General features: G+C 40.2%; 1 protein-coding gene across 4 annotated transcripts; it reads right to left on the minus strand.

The window, feature by feature from the left end:
* Positions 1 to 597: 597 nt before the first annotated feature.
* rbms2b (RNA binding motif, single stranded interacting protein 2b) lies at positions 598 to 18,857 on the minus strand. Of its 4 annotated transcripts, none has more exons than XM_063464601.1 (14): positions 18,744 to 18,857; positions 12,309 to 12,490; positions 9,414 to 9,472; positions 8,247 to 8,338; positions 5,482 to 5,639; positions 5,136 to 5,215; positions 4,869 to 4,978; positions 4,703 to 4,749; positions 4,516 to 4,609; positions 4,304 to 4,354; positions 4,073 to 4,183; positions 3,836 to 3,916; positions 3,657 to 3,738; positions 598 to 3,576 (listed from the first exon to the last, which is right to left on the minus strand). In XM_063464601.1, the coding sequence occupies exons 1-13, from the start codon at positions 18,813 to 18,815 to the stop codon at positions 3,661 to 3,663; spliced, it is 1,215 nt and encodes a 404-aa protein (XP_063320671.1). In that variant the 5' UTR covers positions 18,816 to 18,857; the 3' UTR covers positions 598 to 3,576; positions 3,657 to 3,660. The 4 variants fall into 4 exon arrangements, with proteins under 4 accessions (XP_063320671.1, XP_063320670.1, XP_063320669.1 ...); XM_063464600.1 differs by having other exon boundaries at positions 12,309 to 12,493; XM_063464599.1 differs by having other exon boundaries at positions 598 to 3,235; positions 12,309 to 12,493; positions 18,699 to 18,857.
* Positions 18,858 to 19,723: the final 866 nt, after the last annotated feature.

Consider the following 19,723-nt stretch of genomic DNA (forward strand, 5'->3'; position numbering starts at 1 on the left):
AAATACATAATTTGTTCACATTTCTTTAGCTGGATCTTGAAAACTGAAACATAAGATTAAAAAGAAAAAAGCAAAATTATTTATACCTGCCAAAGTGCGATTAGATGAAAACATGGTATATCGCATAATGTCGTCTTGATGCATGCTCAGTCGTCCAGTTAAGTAAATCCCAAAGCATTGTTTCTGGATGTAGCATTTTCAGTGGGAGAAACATTTCATCACTCATCTAAGTGACTTCTTCAGTCTAGGCTGACTGCAGGTTTCCCCAGCCTTATAAACAGTACATTTGCACAATGACAAACTAGCCTATTGAATGAACAATGGGCTGTGAGGTCAGCTCCTTGATCATTAATATGCAAATTTCCATGACCACTGATCAACAAACACTAATAAAAGACCAGTGACAACTGATCAAAGATCAGTGGTTGTTGGTTGGGTTTCAGCCACATGGCATTTAAGATGCCTGGATTATGTGTAGGTTTTTCCTCAGCATGCCATAAAATTTTTGTCATGGTCAGCACATCCCATGTTGTCTTCAACCTGCTAAGGGGACTTTAGGTAACAAACAAACAAACAAACAAAAAAAAAAGCACTCAGTCACAGTGAAAAAAAAATTTATTTAAAAAAATGGCAAGTTCAAAAATCAAACCAGGATGAAAGTTTAAAAACTGAAGGGATTTCTTCTCTATGAAGGAAAAAAACAAAAAGCCCTGCATCATGGCACAAAGACTTACTGAGGAGAGGTTGATGCACACATTAAACAGAAAAATTTATGGACACTGATGAACTGGTTACAAAACTGACCCCATTTTTGACTTGATATATTAAATGACCTTCAGATGAAATAATTTAAAAATTAGCAGCAATAAGCCACAATTAATTTTTTTTTGTCTTCAATATATTTGGATTAAAATCGTGGAATGGTAAACACACAATATAGTGAATCAGCATTTAAACATTTCTTTGCTTCATAGATCTAGTATCTCAAGGAGTTTAAAAAAAGAAAAACTTCAACAGTTTGCAGTGCATGAAAACAATTCCAGTTAGAGATAAAGCCCAACACAGCTGAGTAGCACTTCACACTCCCTTCCAGTGAAATCTAAGGCATTTCTGTGAGGTTTATTTGTCACCTGGAAATAAAAGGTTTTGTAGTTAAAGAGGAGGAAAACAAGTAACAGCTAAGAAAGAACTAGATAGGACAATATTTATCCAAACCGTAAAAGTCAAAAATGAGTGGAATGATGAAAAACAATGCTATGGTGCCTGTGTTTAAACTAAACTAAACAAAAAGTGGCAACGTGCCTTCAAAACATATGGAGAGAGAGGAAAAAAAAAAAAGAAAATCTGCCATATTTATTTATTTATTTTAGGAGTTCTTACTTTCCCTACAGTCATATTAAAACAACCGCATTTTGGTATGAAAAAGTTCCCTTTTGATGTTGCAATTCTGCTTACAATTAATGAACCATAGACAAATGTATCACAAAAACCAAACAAAAATTATTTAAAATGAAAAGAGAAAAGCCACGTCAGCCAGAATATAAAGTCACTGTGAGGTGATCCACTGTCGTAACACGAGGTGTCTCTTGGATATTCGTAGTATTGCATTTGTAAGGACAATAAATTAATTGCATAGATCCACAGACCTTGGGGCATGTTTTCCAAACATTGGACGGAAGAGTTAAAGGATGTGGACACAGTACCAGCTGTGATCAGCCATGAGACCTACTGTAGTTGGTTATTGCCTGTGAACATTGAACACAAACTGAATCTACATTGCTCTGGCAGGATGAGGTAAGTCAAGGTTTTCAACATAAATTGCTCTTACACCGATCCCAACTGCGTGCGGTGCAACTCTGTAACAATGCATCTGAACCTAGCATACATGTTTCATCCATCATGAGAAGTTATGTCTAAAAGTGCCAACACTGGTGACACTGACAGAACTGAAATATTAAAGCCTCTTTGACATCAACACTGAAACCACAACAAAGCAAGTACGCAAAACACAAAGAAAAAAAAAGTGAAAACATCTATTTCTCACTATGAAGCACACAACACACTATCAAAAATAAAAATCAAAGCTTCTTTGAAAAATAAGATCAATCTTAAAAGTTTTAAAACTGAATTTAAAAAAATGAAACCTTTAAATAATGTTTAAGAACAAAAAACAAAAACATGACGGTAAAAACCAGAAATGCAGAAGAAGATTGCAAACACACAGCAATGGCCAGTTTCAAAGCATCCATAGCCTGGCCGTTATGAATCACCTAAGTAGTGTTTTCTGCAGATATAACAGGACAGATTCATGCGTCACCAGTTAATCTCCATGTCTGTGTAATTACATCTTTATACTTTAATAACAACATTTCATTCCCGCTTCAGAAAATTTGATTTTTTGGGGGGATTCAGGGAAGAATCTGCATCCTTGTTTACTTAAACAAAAAAAAAAAAAAAAAAAAAGGGGGGGGGGGGGGGGGCACAGCAACACATACATTGTTTTGTATGCCATGTTCTAATGTTGTTATTAAAATAACTGACATATTACATCACATGTATCAAGGAAGTCAAGCGAAAGTGTGAATACATTTCAATCTATTTACAGGCAGCTCTGAGTGAGATGTGATCCCTGTTAAACAACTTTGGATTTCATCACGTGAAGCAGCTCAAAGTGAACCGATATTTAAAACTCTCGGATAACAACAACTGGAATGCTTTAAATCTATTCATCTCTTTTAAAGTAGTCCGCTCTGTGAAATATTTCGGCAACAAACATCAGCTTAAAATGTTCTCTTCTGTGTAATCTTCTGATTGTCTGCAGCTTTGTTGAGATTGTTGGAACTAAACTTTTTTTTCCTTTTAAATATATTTAAGTGCCAAAAACATTAAGTGAGACTGCTTCAGGTAAGGTTTCATACCTGACAAACTTGCTGCCTTTTTGAGAGAAAGAAGCTAATCGATGTCAGCACCGTATCAGTCTTACAATATCAGCTTTTTCTAAAAGGACTTCAGTTTTTCTGCTTCCGAATATTTGCACCAATCAATCAATTGGACGAGGCTAGAAACACACAAAAAAATAACCAAAGAACTATTTACAAAAAGGCAGGTTCAAAGTCTGAAAGCATCAGTCAAAAAGGAGAAAAATTAAAAAAAAAACAAAAAAAAACTGCATATCTTACAAAAACAGAACATGACCTAAAACATGGTGTTGAAATGTTCTTTTCCTGGTTTCATCCTTGCTCCCCGGAGTAGTGTTTTGAAGAGAGAGAGAGAGAAAAAAAAAAAGAATATGATCAATGGTCATACACTACACATTTAAAAGCTTTTTGAACTTTTCTTGACCGTTATCAAAATAGATGCTCATTGTTCCATTCTTCCATTTCCCCACTGTCTGCTGTCCTCCAGCTTTGCTTGTCTGAAGTAAAAGAGTTTGTTTTAAAATCTGAGTTCATAGAAAATATCTTTGTTTTTGTCCTTTCTGTGGAACAGTTTGTGTTCCTGGAGTGTCTAGTTCTTCACACAGGGAATATCAGCTCTTGGGACCCCTCAAGAGTCAGTCGGGCCCCAGATGAAGATCTAACGCAGGGTGACAAGATCAGCCAATTAGAACGCACGCACGCACACACAGTCACTTGGGGGAATCAGTCAAAACCCACCTCTTTACTTGTTATGCTGGTAAGAGTAGGTTGCATGTTCTGTTGGTGTCTCTATGGCAACAGGTTGTTGGACGGCACTTTCCTGAGAAAGAAGCACCAAATATTTAATTAATCTGCAGTTATGTAAAAGTTTGAGTGGTAAATGTTTCCAAAGGGAGGGGAGAGGTGGAGGGCAGTACCTCAACTGAGATGTTGGTGGCAGGCACTTGGGTGTACTGGGGTATGTAGGTCCCCTGCATAGATGTGTTTGCAGGCATATACTGGAAGAGAATGGAAATTATAAGTTCATTAGCTGTGTGAATCTGCACCTGGAGAAGAATTCAATTACAAAAAAAGAAGCTGAAACTCAAAAGGCACAAACCACACAATTCTTACCCTGGCCTTTCTCATAGCCAAATACTGTGCACTGTACTTACTGTACCACTGCTGCCCATAGAGAGGTGACTGAGCTGCTGTGTTAGAGGCCCCATCATTGATGCTGGCTGGATGGACATGGTGTGGTCCATCCCAGGTGTCAGGACAGCTCCCTATGGGGGGGAAACAAACAAACAAAAAAAGAAAATACTCTTTATACAAACATCAAGAATCAAAGCTAAATTAAAAGGGTCTTGAGAGAAACAAAAACAAATAAACTGCCAGATACTCACTGTGGGTGGCATTATGTATGACTGGTGATGTAGCCAGGACGGGTTGTGTACCTGCAAGAATAAGAAAGATGTGTCAGTCGATATAAAAACACACATGCAAAAACATTACAAAATAGTTGCAGAAAATAAAGAAGAAAATATGGCTGAAATATTAAAAACAAAATTTTCAAACCAAAAGCTATAAAATTGAAAACACACAACAACCCCAGTACCTGATAGGTGGACACAGGTGGATGCATATATGGGGAAAGGGAGGTTGGTCCAATCATCCGATTGGGGGTAATGCTATAGGGAGAGGAGTAAAACCTGCAGAAAGAGGCACAGATTTCTTAGTGACCACAGCTTACACCACCACTCCTTGGGGCTATACAAGAGATTAGCATGAGCCAGCATACTGACCCATTCTGTAAGGCTGTGGTTGGGTCATAAGTGAGTGTCATTCCTCCCTGGAGGAAGAAAACAAAAGAGCAATGCATTATGAGGGAGAAACATGAGGTGTTTGGATTCCCCCCCCCCCTCCCCCCTACAGGCATAAAAAAAATAAAATAAATAAAATAAAGCTCACAGTCTCTCCATCTCTTGTCCAGGGCCGACCATTCTGCAGATATTTCCCCTGGCTCTGGCGCTTCTTCTGGCCTCCATCAGCAAATTTACACAGCAAGGGTTCTGACGGTGCTGAACCAGAGGTTTTCCAAACAGAAGATTTTACTCAGTTTTCAAACACTGTTTTAATACGACTGTTGGCTTGATGCTGAAATATGCTGAATAAATAAAGACAGTCTACTCAGCCACAAATTCAAAAACAACAACCCCCCCCCCCCAGAAAACTCACCTTGAACTCCAGGTGGAGTCTTGATATATTTCCCATTGAAATGCTGGATGATGGCCTCGCATTTTTCTGTCGACTCCATCCTAAGGGACATATTTTGTGCTTAATAAAACTGTAGAGTAAGTGCCAATCCATCACTTCTTTGAATGGCAGTTTCTGCTTGAAAAGTTTCTACCTATAATGACCACCAGAGGGCCCACTCACCCTGCATTATACTAAAAAAGTTGCTTTGAACTTTAGTACTCCCATTTGACTTGAGATTTTCTTAAATACACACAAGGTTACACCACAACTAGTCAACTTCAGCCAGCTGTCCTAAAACATATGATGAAATATTGAAAGCGTGTACCTGGCAAAGCCCACTCCTCGGCTGGTTCCATTGGCGTCACGGAGGATACGTGTGGAAATGGCCTGACTGAAGGGCTTCAGCATGTTCTCCAGCTCCTGCTCGTCCATTGACAGCGGCAAGTTAGAGATGTACAGGTTGGTGGGGTCTTGTTCCTGTTGCTAACCACAGAGAAGCCAGGGGGAGATGAATGAATTGGAGCTCTTGGTTTCCTTGTGACAGAACAACAGCTGAGGCATGACCATAGGAGCGTTCCAAGAAAATACAGCAGCCAGTAAAAATAAGCCAGCAAACATTTGGGAAATTTACATAACCTTTGAACAGGAAGTGTGTGAGATGACTGATATTTGGGAAGGATGTAAGGCAGAGGACATGAAATGATTAAAAAAGAAAAAAAAGAAGAAGTAAGAAAAGGTAGAAGGTCTGAAGCTGAAGTCAGATTTCATTTTGGACCTGTGAGACGCCTGGAATGAGGTCTGGAGAGAAAAGAGACGGTGAAGAAAGTTCTGGCTGGATTTCAGCTGAACTCTCTCATTTTAAGTCAAGTGAAAATTTCAGTTCTATTTCTATAGCTCACTATTACAAATTTAATCTGCGCAGATCTTCATTACACTCTTCTTATTTTCCATCACTTATATTTTATTTCCAAAGGGTTACAAAGGGGGTCATTGTTCAGAGCCAGGACCTTAAGAGGATGAAAGCACGCGATTCAGCCACTGTGATATCAAAGCATAATTACATTTCATATGGCTTGCCATCCCTGGATGATCTAAAGCGATTACGTGCTCTCCCTTTCTCTCGCTTGGTGGAGAGAGAGAGAGAGAGAGAGAGAGAGAGAGCAGTGACATTTTGGACAAAGACCTTTGGGAACAATCTGGAGAACATCTCAAGCATTGTGCTACCAAAAACGTGGTCGTTCCGTTTCCTCGATCATGTTACTAATGCACTGCTTGCATTCAGGCAGCTATATTCATGTGGTAATCCTGACCTTGAATGCAGGCACAGATGCTGGCTCTGTCGGCTTTTATAAACCAGAGAAATTATGCAGCGCTTCCAAATCTGAATTTAAAATGATTAGAAAACATGCTGAAAGAAACTCAGAGTCCGACAGTTTCACTCTAAGCAACTTGAACTGTTTTGTAGGCTTTTCCTCCCCTTCCAATTTCCTTTGTGCCCTGCTTAAAACAAATTTAATTTGACCGACGGTATCTTGTGAGATGCTCAATCTGTATCGCCCTCTAACCATTATGCATATTCATTATCTCAGAGTGCAGATGTGATTAAAAACCTGTAAATGCAGCGCGAGTTAATTTCCATGCCATGAATAATGCATGTGTAATCGCTGCGACCTGCGATGAAGGTGATTTCTCCTTCACCTTCCTCCCTCCCCGCAGTGTACACTAGCAATGAGGCTTGAACCCATGAGAGCAAGCAGCAGAGAAGCCCCAGTTGTGGATTTCATCTGTGAATGAGTCAGAGTGAGTCAGAGAGAATTCTGACGCAAACACACAAGTCTTGTTGTAAACCCGGGCTGAAAGGGTGACTGAAATCAAGTTATTTTGCGAGCAAGAAGCCGTATGAATGTCAGTGATCCAGCTTAACGAGAGATCAGCTTTCCCAGGGCGCCGGTGGTGTGCGAGTCCGTGAGAGCGTGTCATAATCCGGTTGAGGCAAGGCTGCTGAAGTGCGTGTGCGATTGTCAAGTGGGCTCTGTGTGTCTGTGGGCGTGCGTGTGTTGACAGGGCGGGTGGCTGGGCACTGTGCCCTGCTGACTGGGGAACTGCTCAGACACTGAGTCAGATGCCACTAGGGAGAACAGACAGGTCCTTTGTGCAGGGAGCTCAAAGAGCAGGCTCTGGGACGTGCTCCCCAAACACCATCACCACTATAAACACATACATACATGTAAGCATCCGTGGACTCTTTGTGCACAGAAATAGTCTTATAGTGCACTATTATTGTGACAGCGCCGCAGTGTGCTGGCTTCACCTCTGAACAGCACCCTGGTTACTTTTCTGCAGAAGTTGTAACACTGCTGATGTTATGAAAGCGTTTAGACATAAACCACCTACATGTTTAAGTTTCCAAATGCCGTCTTTTAATCATATGAGCAATGTTGCATTGAAGCTGTGCAACATGTTTGTTGAACTCAAAAAGCCTGAGGTAAGAACATCCTCACTAAAACAGGGCAGATGATTTTTTTTTTCTCTCCCTGTTTAGTAATTGGTGTTTGGATGATTCTCTGGTTTAAAAATCCCAGCAACCCTTTCATTCTCTCTGTTACATAAACTAGTAACAAAAATCTGAAACTAAGTCACTTGATATACAGTCAAATGTCAAGCACATGACATGTGTTCCAGCATTACCATAGGGTATGTCTGGATGAAGCTGCAAGGAAAATTAACATAAAAATGACCCGTTTCTGAACAATGATGATTGATGAAGCCAGCAATTTTATGTATGAAAAAAGCGGATTTAAGCATAAAGGAATATCTTGTGATAGATTTTTTTTTTTTTTTTTTTAAAGAATGGGGCGCTACAAACAGCAAGAGAGATCTGTTATTTCTTAAGAGGCAGAAAAATCCAAGGAGCGACCTTTTTCCTCTATGATTAATGACTCAACATTTAATGTGAAATTAATGAATCAAATCATTATTCAACATTTTTGCTGAGACACTGATAAAGTGCTCTTTCAGGCTAAATTAAACTTACACCAAGCCGTTATAAATTAACCCACCGAATTTTGATACCTCAAGCTGAGTTCTCACCTTGGCCATCTGAGCCTGCACTCCGCCAGCCTTCAGTGCCGTCACTGCCTTCTGAGCCGAGGCTGGGCTATCAAAGTCAACAAAGCCATAGCCTGCAGGGAACAAAATATATGACAGTGAGATGTGCATACTGCAGGAGAGGTGCACAGTTTAAACTCATGAGGTACTCATGGTAACAGTGTATGAATCTGAAGAGACAGCTGGCTAGGATTGGAATGTGCGTCCCTCTGGGGGACAGATGGAGGACGCTGCCCATATTAAAAATCACACAACACACACCTACTCAGTAGGTACAGTGTGAAGCTGACCGCTTCATGCACTTGTCTAACAGCTTTATTGACTTTATCAGCAGTATGCTGTAACCTTGCACATTACCGATACCAGCCATAGATTCCACATCGCACCAACATCTTTTTTTTTTCTTTTTTTTTTGGCTTCCCATGAAGTAAAGGAGTGATTTCTATAAACTATCAGACACCAGACCCTATATGATCTTGCTCTTTTATAGATTTCTGAACTTTGGCATCTCGGATCATCTGATCACGGTCTCTTATTTATATGCAAGCCCATTCGCCCAGTCCAAGGTTGACTGTGCTGTGGGCTCAGAGTAGTCCCCTCCTTCTCTGCTGGATCTGCTGACGTTACAATAATTTCTCAAAAACAGTTTTTACAGAAACTCTATTCCCTCTAATATATTCATATTGTTTTGTTTTTTTTTATTCATTTTCTGTGCAGCGATGTGTAACTATGAGCATTTTCACACATGCAAGCAAGCCTGGACCATGTTTTAAAAAAAACAACAAAAGCAAAACTGTGACGCAAGGCAGGATGCAAATGTCTGATACAGTCAGATCTGACAGTGAATCTACAGAGACCAAATAGGTACCAGTTGTGCTGCCTCCCCCACATTCTATCAAGAAAGTATCTTGCCTAAATAAAATGAGGTATTTCTCCTCCTCCCACACATTTCAGTAAAAACCATGATGAGAAACTAGTTTCATATTTGTGGTGTAATTTTACCACTCGATATGCTGCACAATTATCAGCTGACTAGAAGAGGCGTTAGTGAACTGAAAGGCCACATTTCAACAAATATTATGGATGGGCATGGAACAGCTGTGTTTTTTCATTTAATTTAAAAAAAAAAAAAAAAAAAACACACCTCACCTTTGCATTTGTTGGTAGTCTTGTCCAAGATGGCCTTCGTGGACACAATTTTCCCATACCTGAAAAACAGTGAGGTTTGCACTCAGAGGTCGTCCTTCCACTGTGTATAGATGTAATACTCTTGATAACTAAATTGTAAATCATCTAAAGATTTCAATGAAGTTACACAGTCACCTCATCTGATAATAAATTCAAGACAGGGCAAATTCAGTTAGAAAAAAATGATACTGTCCCGTGGGCTTCTGCATTCCAGGAGGACTATAGATTTACCATATCTTATTCATTCTAGCTCACACACAAATGTCAATAGGGATCATATCTCCAGGGAAATCCAACATGCTGTGGCAAACTGGTAGATATGAATCCCCCCATCAATTTTTTCAGATTGCTTCATAATTCACCATAAATATGAAAATTCTACATTAACTATGCACACCCCTCACCCCACCTAGCCGTAGATACTGCAAATACATAGGATAGTGTTCGACTTGGGCGAATGGTTCTGTGCAGCAGGGTCTATCAATTCCCATCTCTCCAGGCATGTGCATGCAGTGTAATCTGATATGCCTCTCCTTGGCTGTCCTGTCCAATACTGGCTCCCAGCCACACTCTCATTCTACTAACCAGCTTCTCTCTAGGCAGCCTTTAACCCTCCACTGGGTCTTAGTGCCCCCTGAAATGTAATTCAACTTTCATCTAGTGCCACAGCACCACTGCCTCACTCTGAGATTGAGAAATCAATTTCATAAATAATTTGACTTTTGTAAGTAAGGATTAGCTGATGACCTGTTAGCTGTAATCTGACAGTCTAACATATTCTTTTTTTTTTACATTTAAAAAAAAAAAACAAGCCTGCAAGCATTTCCCCCACTTTTTTTAATGGCTTAAGGTCATCTATGTAGGATGTAGGACAAGAAGATCAAACAGTCATATAAATTCACATTACAGAACATACTTCATCTGATTATTCTGTTTGATTGTGCCAAACTCTCGAGGACTGTAAGGGGGAAAAAAACAACCAAACACTTTTCTACCTTGCAAGCAAATCACAATCTGAATGCTGATGTGGCCTTGTTCTTTGGATTTTCCTTGTTCTTATAACATGCACGAGAGCATGTTGGGCTGTGTTAACAATCACACATTTTGATATTTTATCTACTATAACAGAGATATTTCATGTTACAGTCATTCATTTGGTCTATTTTCTGCAATCCCATCCAGTGTGTATAAGCTGGAGGGCCATTTGCCCTCATATGCAAAACCGCAATTTCACAATGCATTTCTGACTCCAAGTGACAAAATGCCACTCACTTGACTGGATGGATATGCCAGCATTGCGTTCCTACATTTGCATATACACTATATGGCAGTGCCATCAGCCTGCTTATTCTCACAACAACTAGCATTTAAGTTATGAGCTCTTCATGCTGCACACTTGCTGCATAACCAGAGCGGCAGCAAGGCACCCGGAGACACAAATGCAGGGCCCGGTGGCCGATGGAGAACCAACCCCCAATCCCATCCCCTTCTCTCATCCCTCACTCGGTACACAGTACATCACAGAGCTTGCATGCAACAACTCTCAGTGTGGGGGAGGGGAGCTTTGGAAGTGCTGCGTCCTCAAAGTATACGCAGATTTACGGTTCCAACTAGAGCAAAGTAAGTCAGAGTCCCTACATGAGTAGTCTTCCTGCTGCTTTACATCCTCATCTACAAGCCGTTACCCTTTTAACTATTATTGGACACAATATCCTCTTTCATTCTAGTTTAACTGAAAATTACATCAGCCTTAATGTGCTCTGCTAAAAGGCACATTTCATGCAGTGATTTTTATCTGCTCCGTAAAAGCAGAAATATGAGAACTACCCCCACAGAACACCACCTGACACACAAACCCTGAACTCCACTCACTTCTCCCCCCTGATCCCCCCCCCCCCCCCCCCCCGCGCCACTACCATTGCCCTTGTTTGTCTTTCCCTTTCCCCTGGGCTTGCCGTTTCCTGTAGGGTTGGGCTGCCTCATGTGAGCCATAGCTTCCAGACAGCTGTAAAATAGCAGGCCTCTCCCTCCCTCATTCAATCTCTCTAGCCCTCTTTTCCCTCCTTTTCTCCCACTACTCTCCTCTGCTCTTCTGGTTCTCATCACCAGGCTCCATAATTCAATTAACTAAGAGCAGATCATTCATCTCAGCCCTGCATGTTTTGATGTCTTCCACTGAAGGCCTAACAAACATATCAGATGGAATGGATGATGCTGCTGTTTGATGTCTGACTACATGCTGTCCACAACAAAGTTCTCGAAGACTCACAGTCACACTGATGAGCAACATGGCGTGATATTTATAGTGCAGAAGTGACGCTGTATTTGGATGACAGGGCTCACTGTCATACTGTATCGCGACTAAAACATAAGAGCGAAAAAAAAAAATCATAGATTAAAAGTGTATGAATGAGCACGAAAAGACAGAATGAATTAGCATGAGAGAGTGAGACTAAACATTCTGTACCTAGTTGTTGGAAAGTCTGTACTCAGCTATGTCAGGCTGAAAGGTCTTAGTTTGCAGCCCCAGTGATTGTTAGTTTTTCCAAAAAGCCACTACATGATGTGTTAAAAAAATGCATGGATAAAAATGTGGCCCTCTTGTACATTACATAAATACCAAATATGGTATGGTTTAGTGTTCCTGTGCACTTAAGTTGTATGGAAACTATACATCTACTTTATTTGCCAAAAATAGAGATGCAAGCCTTTCATCCTTGCAGCCGACCAGCCATCACCCACCAGTCACCCATTATAATCTAGTCTGCTCTAGCCGGGTTCATGCTTCCTCAGACAGCCAGAGAAATTTATTGGGTGTAAGTGCACGCTGAAGTAAATGTGTTTTAGGTGACTTACGGCTGACAAAGTTTGACCAGATCCTGGTCTGTGGTTCCTGGGTGGAGGCCACGGATATAAAGGTTGGTTTTGCTCAGCTGCTCTCCCCCGCTGCTGCTGTTACTGCTGCCATTGCTAATTGTGGTGGTGTTGCTGTTGGGGCTTGGGGGAGCCATCTGATGATTGGACGGGGACACATATGTCTGCTGTGGAGGGAACAGAGGGCTCTTTTTAGGTACATGAAATTGGATGTACGCATGGATGCAGTCATTAACTTGAAATAAAAAACCAACCAGTTGAGGCTAGAGAGACACAGACAAGATATCAGCATCAATTTAATGCTTAATCTGGCTTGACAGGTCAGGCCAGTCAGATAAATATTATAACAGGTCACTGTGAGGGAAAAACAGAAATACAAGTAAGATATAACAAGTATTACGATTACGCAATTTATACTATTTATATGAAGCAAAATATGAGAAGAAATAGTATGTACCATTGTAGTATTTGCAATAAACAGAAATACTAAATAATAAAAGTCAGATTGCATTCATATACAAAGATTCATTCAATCAGTCATGTATTTTCCACGTTTACTAGGGTATGCAAAATTAATATGGAGACATCTTAAAGTGCCTGTTTTTATTTGTACATTGCATATTTTCATGTACGTTTTGGTGAACTGACTTTTTAACCTCCATCAAAACAACCATCTAAAGCTAGTTCACGAGTTCTAAAGCTAGCCAGTGCCTCCTCTTAGCACACTGTGCTGTGGCTGCCATATAACAACAGAATGGACAGGTTGGCATGAGTATGTCTTTGTGCAGATCCAACTCTGCAGGCATCTCTACAAACCATCAATGCAAGAGCGCAGGATTCACAGATGGCACATAACTCGTGTTGGGAAGATTGCTAAAAACAGATGGAAAAGATGACTTTCTCCAGCGAACAGTGGAAAAATCCACAGTTAGCCAATCAGACTGAATGGCTTAACTTTGTGTACATTAATTCTTTAATTGCTATTCCTGCGTACCTTTTACAGAAGCACCTTTCATTTAGCAGAAGACTGCTGCTAGACAGGTGCATTGGAGAACAATGACGGCTAAAAAAGTGAGTTTCATGCACAATATCCATTATCAAAATCCTTGAGGACCTACAGAGGCCTCTCCAAAACTACAGAACTTGGTTTAAAAATTTAACTATATATAGAAGCAAAGCTGAAAAGCTTAAAAAGACACCCTAATTTTTTTGCTGTTTTGATGAAGCAAACTTTGTTCACTCAGAACGATACTTTTACAGACTCTTTTAGGAAGTTTTATAAAGCATTCCTTTTAGGTGGATATTGACAAAAACCTGCTAAAACTAAAGCTTTCTATTAAGCAAAAATGGGTGATTGCATACATTTCTGAAAACATACTTAAGCTTCCCATCAGCAGCAAAGTGGTTTAAAAAAAAAAAAAAAACATTATACAAGCAACTTCTAAGACCACAACGGACTCATTTAACTGACACATGACTTTTTTGAATGCCCGGAGTGTTGTCGGTGGCCAGATAGCAAACAAACAATGACAGCTGTATACAGTGCTACTCCAGCTGATCCCATCTTGTGCCAACCAAATTAAATTAGTAGGGAAGTGAAGTAAAATGTATGCAAAATGCCAGCTACGCTTGGCCTTGGTGTTGCCTCCCCTCTTACTGCTGGAGGAGGAGGAAAAGTTTGATTAACTGAGGTCAGAAGGTCAAACCACAGAGAACAATGGGGTGGCTTGTAGCGGTGGGTGAGTCACAAAATATAGTTTTAATCCATTACCAAGCAACAACACACAAGCCATGTGTATTAACCCTTGCCTAACAGCAGGCATGTTTAAATATCAGAAAGTTCTGTCATCCGACAGCAGCAGAGATCCCAATCCTGCAATAAGAAGGAATGTGATGGATGTATTGGATCGATTAAGCCTTGTATCCAACTCAAAGTAAGACTTTAGCTATATGCGGCATCTTTACTATAAAGGGATTGATCTTCCTGCACCAATGGCTTGTTGGACCTCACAAGGTCACCCTCAGGCCATCGGCTTATTAACAGAAAGGAAGAAAGACAGCTGGAATCAGCTTAATTATGACCCATGTCTTCTTCCCTGAGGATGTGCTCTTAAATACCAAGGGTAACATTCAACAACCAACTAATATCTCTCCAAAGCTTTTAACAGTGGTTTAAAAAAAATGAATGAATGCACATCTATTGAAGATGTAAGTGAAAAATATTTTTAATGCACACCCATGATGACAAACATAAACTCTGTTATTCCGATGCACTTCGAATTTAGCCATTACCTGAACGATCTTGAATCCGTACAGCTTTCACCAGACAAACATGCTTAGCTAACCACCACGCTCAACATTACCATACAGGAAGACAACACTGCGGTATGCAGATCTCAGTTTCATAACTGTTAGATCCCTACATTTGTAGGAGTTCAAAATTCAGCTTTGAGTAAATTGTACCAGCCCAGAAATACTGAAACAGTCTTACACATATGGGCAAGAAGAGCAGAAAAACAGACAATTAATGGCTGCTTCAACAAACCACAGTGACAGGACTAATAGGGGTGCACTACATTTAGGACTGGTCACATGCAAGCCAACACAGAAATATTGCTGTTTAAAGCAGGAAACAAGGAACAGGAAGCAAGATAGCTATATCAAAATTTAGTTTGGTGCCGTTTCTGTATTTCAGCAATTTTTTAATGTAACATGAATTCAAACCAAGGGGTTTCCAAGCTGTGAAAGAAAGGCTGGAGGGCCTCTGTTGTGTTTTGTTTACACTGTAATGACACACTATTAAGGATCAAAGAGACACATTATATAAGTGGCTAATGGTACAGCATTCTACATGAACTTGATTATATAGAGTTTGAATTTTTACAGCATTAGAGACTTAAAGATGTTTCCTATCTGTGGAGCCTTTATTTAAACTATATTTATAGCAACCTCTGAACAAACTAGATGTATTTCAAAACCAAATCTTTAGTCAAGCTAACAAGAGGCTACAGGCATATAAAATAAATGAAAGGATATGAAGTTTCTCCTAGTACAAACCTTGCCTTATATAGTGATTTATGTGCAAACTTTTATGCATCCCCACTACTCAGCTGCCTTATGATTTCCAAACCGATATGGAGTCATCCTTCTGAACTTGAAAGCTATCTTTTTATTCGAGCTGAGAAAACCACAGACCCCATTCATCTTATCCTGCTTCTCTAATCTCCCTCTCTTCTTTAGCATCAGTACACTGTTTGTTTTTCCACAATCACAGTCTTTTCTGGTGCTTTCCCTCGCCTTCATGATAAGCGGCCTGCACAGGCTGTCAGGAGGGATGCACCTGCAAAGGTTTGGGGAGATAGGATCCGACGGGAGACCAAGTCCGGGCCCGATTCTGGCAAGCGAAGCCTGACTAATTGGGATCTGAGCTTGTTAGCGGAAAGTGCTAATCCCTCTCATGTGCTCTCCAGTCAGAAGGTAGTGTCTCATTAAGAGCGCTCTGCTAGGCTCCATCTGAAAAGAGGATGGCAGTGAGTCAGCTCCACACCTACTCCCCATCTGCCCCAGTCCCGCTCCAGGTGTTTTGCCACCCATGTAAGGTAATTTCCAATGTAATGGTGAAAACACATGAAAATATGCATGCAAAGGGTAGCCTGTGACAAATACCTTTAATTCAAATGATTAGGAATTAAAAATCTCATTTTACAGGCTACATTTCTTCTCAGTTAATCATTACACAAAACCTGACTTCCTTGCATACCGCTGATTTCCCAGCTGCAAGCATGTTATTTGTCAATCCACAACCGCTGACATACAGTATCTGTTTACACTGCTCCTTATATCCATAACAGTGTCAGCATTCTTTACATTCCTCTGCAGCACATCGATACAAGGAGTAATGAGGACCATGGGTTCAAGATTAAAGTTCATTAAACTGAACTACATTCCCAGAATTCACGTCTTTGAAATGTTGATCATGAGGTAATATATATAACTGATTCATACACACGCACATTGAATGAAAAATACATGAGGATGTTATTTATTTATTTTCACTATATATTAACTAATTAATGCTATCTGCCTATGAACAACTGATGCTCCGTTGCTTCCCTATGCAGTCCCCACTTCCCAGTTACTATACGATTATCTCTTTACAGCCTCAGAAAGATAAATCAGCTCTGTGTGTTGTCACCACAGCTGTGCAAGCAGCATAACTACAAAAAAAGGGGGGGGGGGCTACACCATGTTGCAGAGAGCAGCTAAAGACCGATGAGGTGATTACAGTTGGAGGGAGCACAGGTGATTCCTGTAGGGAGAGCAGGTGACTCAAGGACTTTTTCACCCAAGCAAGAACAATGAGTGCTAAATGAGGCAGAATGGATGCTTTTAACTGTACGAGACTCACTGTAAGACGCTTTAATGCTAAATCTGTTGATACAGAGTATGTTAAAACAAAATGCAACATCGGTCAGACACCACATTTAGTTCTTTTGTTTGATTTAAGTTCATATTAATCACAAGATAAGCACACAGTAGCCTATAAAATCCCAGATGAATTAAACTGTACAAGCAAAAATTCATTTTGCTTATCATTAAATGCATATTTGCTTATTTCTATTACCATACAGTAGCCTTCGATCTATGCACAAACAAACTACTAGCATGACAAAGTCGATCATGTTTGCACTACGCAACAACAGCATCTTTTATAAATTTATGATATATTGTATCACAGAAAGATAGATCCATCCTACCTCCTAGGTTAAAGAAACCTTAGGTGCAGTGGAAACCATTTTAGTATTACAGATGCAATCTTTTTATATTAAATTTCTGTTGCTTCAAGCAAAAAGAAAAAAAAGAAGGTGAGAAAAACAGCAAGGTGGAAAGAACCACATAAGAAAAGTGAAAACCCTTGATGATTTGCTCTCCTCTTCCTGACTAAAACCTGGGTTCATCTTAACACTTAGACAGCCTGTAAGGCTAAAATAGAGAAAGTTTAAAAAAAAAAAAAAGGATCAGGGAGTTAATCAAAAGCAGAGGAAGAGGGGGGTGGGTGGGGTGTCTCTTAATCCCTCTCTTTTCTCCGCCCTGTTTCTTGTAGTAAATGACACAGACCAGGGGCTGCCACTTGACACTGGATTTACAAGTCCCTTTCTTTGTGAAGGTGTGTGTGTAGGGGTGGAAAAAAAAACTGTGTGTGCATGTCTTCTTTCAGCAAAAAAAGGGTTTCAGTTTGCAAAGCACCTCTAGAAGTGAGCACAATGTCTGAATCCAGGATTCCAGGAATTCCAGATCATTAATCTGAGCAATCTGAATTCTTTCCAGTCTTCTTGAGGCAGGAGAGAGAATGACGAGGGAAAAAAAAGGGAAAGACGGGAAGCGTTTCAGCTGTTTCACACGTTATTCTGAAAAAAATGCCGTTTTATAGCGTGCGGGCATATTTTTATATATATGCCTATGTAGAAATATATATATAGTGATGCAAAATACCTATAATACCAACATTATAAATCCAAAAATTGGGGTTAAATATTAGTTTTAAAAAATTCTGCCACTATCACGAGCAAAAACAAACAACTAAAGCTTCAAATCGTTGACTTAAGTAATATTTCCCCGTGACTACAAACGTTTATATATAATCTTTACACATGTGCGAGTTCCAGAATTTTAATTAAGAAAAATCCATATAGCCTGCACAGAAAAGTGGTTGGACGTCACCTCATCAATTACTTATCTCAGTATGCAAAATAATCAACATTTAAAAACTTTTTGTCATTTTACTGAAAAAAAGAGAAAAATCAATTGCACTAGACTTCTTTCGTGGGCTCAGTAACTTTCCTTTTCCTTATAGTGCCATCAGTAATCATTTGTAAGACAGAAGGGGTGGGGCATGCTGGTGCGCGTGAAAGAGGGAAAAAAACTTTGCTAACTTGTGGTTAATTCAATGAGAGGAGAACTTAGCCGAATATATATGAAATTAAAACCCGGCGAATCCATATTAGAGTCAAATATGCTTAGTCTTTATTAGCTTATCCTGAGCCTAGCGTGCCTCCACAACACATTTATAAGCTGTACTCTGTGCAGGCTCGGTATAGGAAGCGAGCAGACGCCGTATCAGAACAAACGAAAGCAAACTGTAGCCTGCTACTATTTCACGAACAATAACGTAACGGGCCCCGTTTTAATGTGTAACAGTTTAAAGAAGAACAAGCAAAAAGCCGGAAACGAACACCGCAATGGCAAGTATGCGAGTTTAAACGTCGCCTGTGATCCACTTTCAAGGACACTGCAGCTTAAACAACCGAGCAGCTTTTAACTGGAGAGCCAGAGCTCGAACAACACCGCATCGAGAGGGGAAAAATGACTTACTTTGAGAAAGACGCGATAGAAGTGGCCGGTGGTGTCGTTATTTACCTTCTTGGTGTTTTTGCCGTTGTAGCTGTTGTAAGGGTTGATTCCTGTCCTTGGCGGCACAGAGAGCAGCATTTTTACTCGGCGCTGTGTCCGGAGGAGCGGAGAGTGGAGAGAGCCAAGGCAGTCAGCTGACGTCAGCCAGGGAAATTGAGCCAGGAACAGCGGTAGTGATTGGAGCCGCGTTTCCCAGCACTCTCATGTACTCCGCTCAAAGCACTGGGCTATATGCTTATTTATAACTGACTTCATCTTCCAGTTGTGCCTTCTCGCCAACTAATAACACCTTTTACGCAGGGAGATAAATAACCTACCTGGCAGACTTTTTTTTTTTTTTTGCTTTAACTTCCAGTGTTGTGCTCATTTAAGTCATCCCTCTAACCCAGTATGATTAGGAAGAAGAAATGCAGAGCTGCCTGTGCTTAAAGTGTACTTTGAAAAATGGGAATGGTGATTTAGATAAGGTGATCTCCCTAACAGTAGACACTTTTTATTGGCTTTTTTCTTGGCTCAAGCCATACACAAGCCCTGGGTCAAGTACCTCTAGTGCATATGAAATGAGGAGGACCAGATCACTGCTACTATTTCCTGAGTTGGAAATAGACATTGAAATACAGCAGCTTACTGAGATTTTAAAAAAGGGAAGAAAAAAAAACTGGGACGTGTTGAGATAATGTTTTTGCCTAAGGCCAATGTAGATGGAAAGAGAAGCATTAATTAGTATTCTCCTTAATTATATAATTAAAGTTAGATTGACTCTCTAATAACGTTTTCAGCCATCCCTTCTTTTCTCTATACTTTTGCCAAGTGCATTTCCAAACCTTTCAGAGCACCAGGCCAAATTCACTAACAGAAGTTGACCCTTGTCATCTCAGGAAAATGAAGCCCACACATCAAATATGTTGTCTTACACAATCACTTGTCCCATCCTTGCCTTATTATCTGGCCCTTTTTCTATTAAATTTTAACTTCAACACCACACC

The sequence above is a fragment of the Pelmatolapia mariae genome, linkage group LG20, assembly GCF_036321145.2.
Source record: "Pelmatolapia mariae isolate MD_Pm_ZW linkage group LG20, Pm_UMD_F_2, whole genome shotgun sequence".
NCBI classification, from domain to species: Eukaryota; Metazoa; Chordata; class Actinopteri; order Cichliformes; family Cichlidae; genus Pelmatolapia; species Pelmatolapia mariae.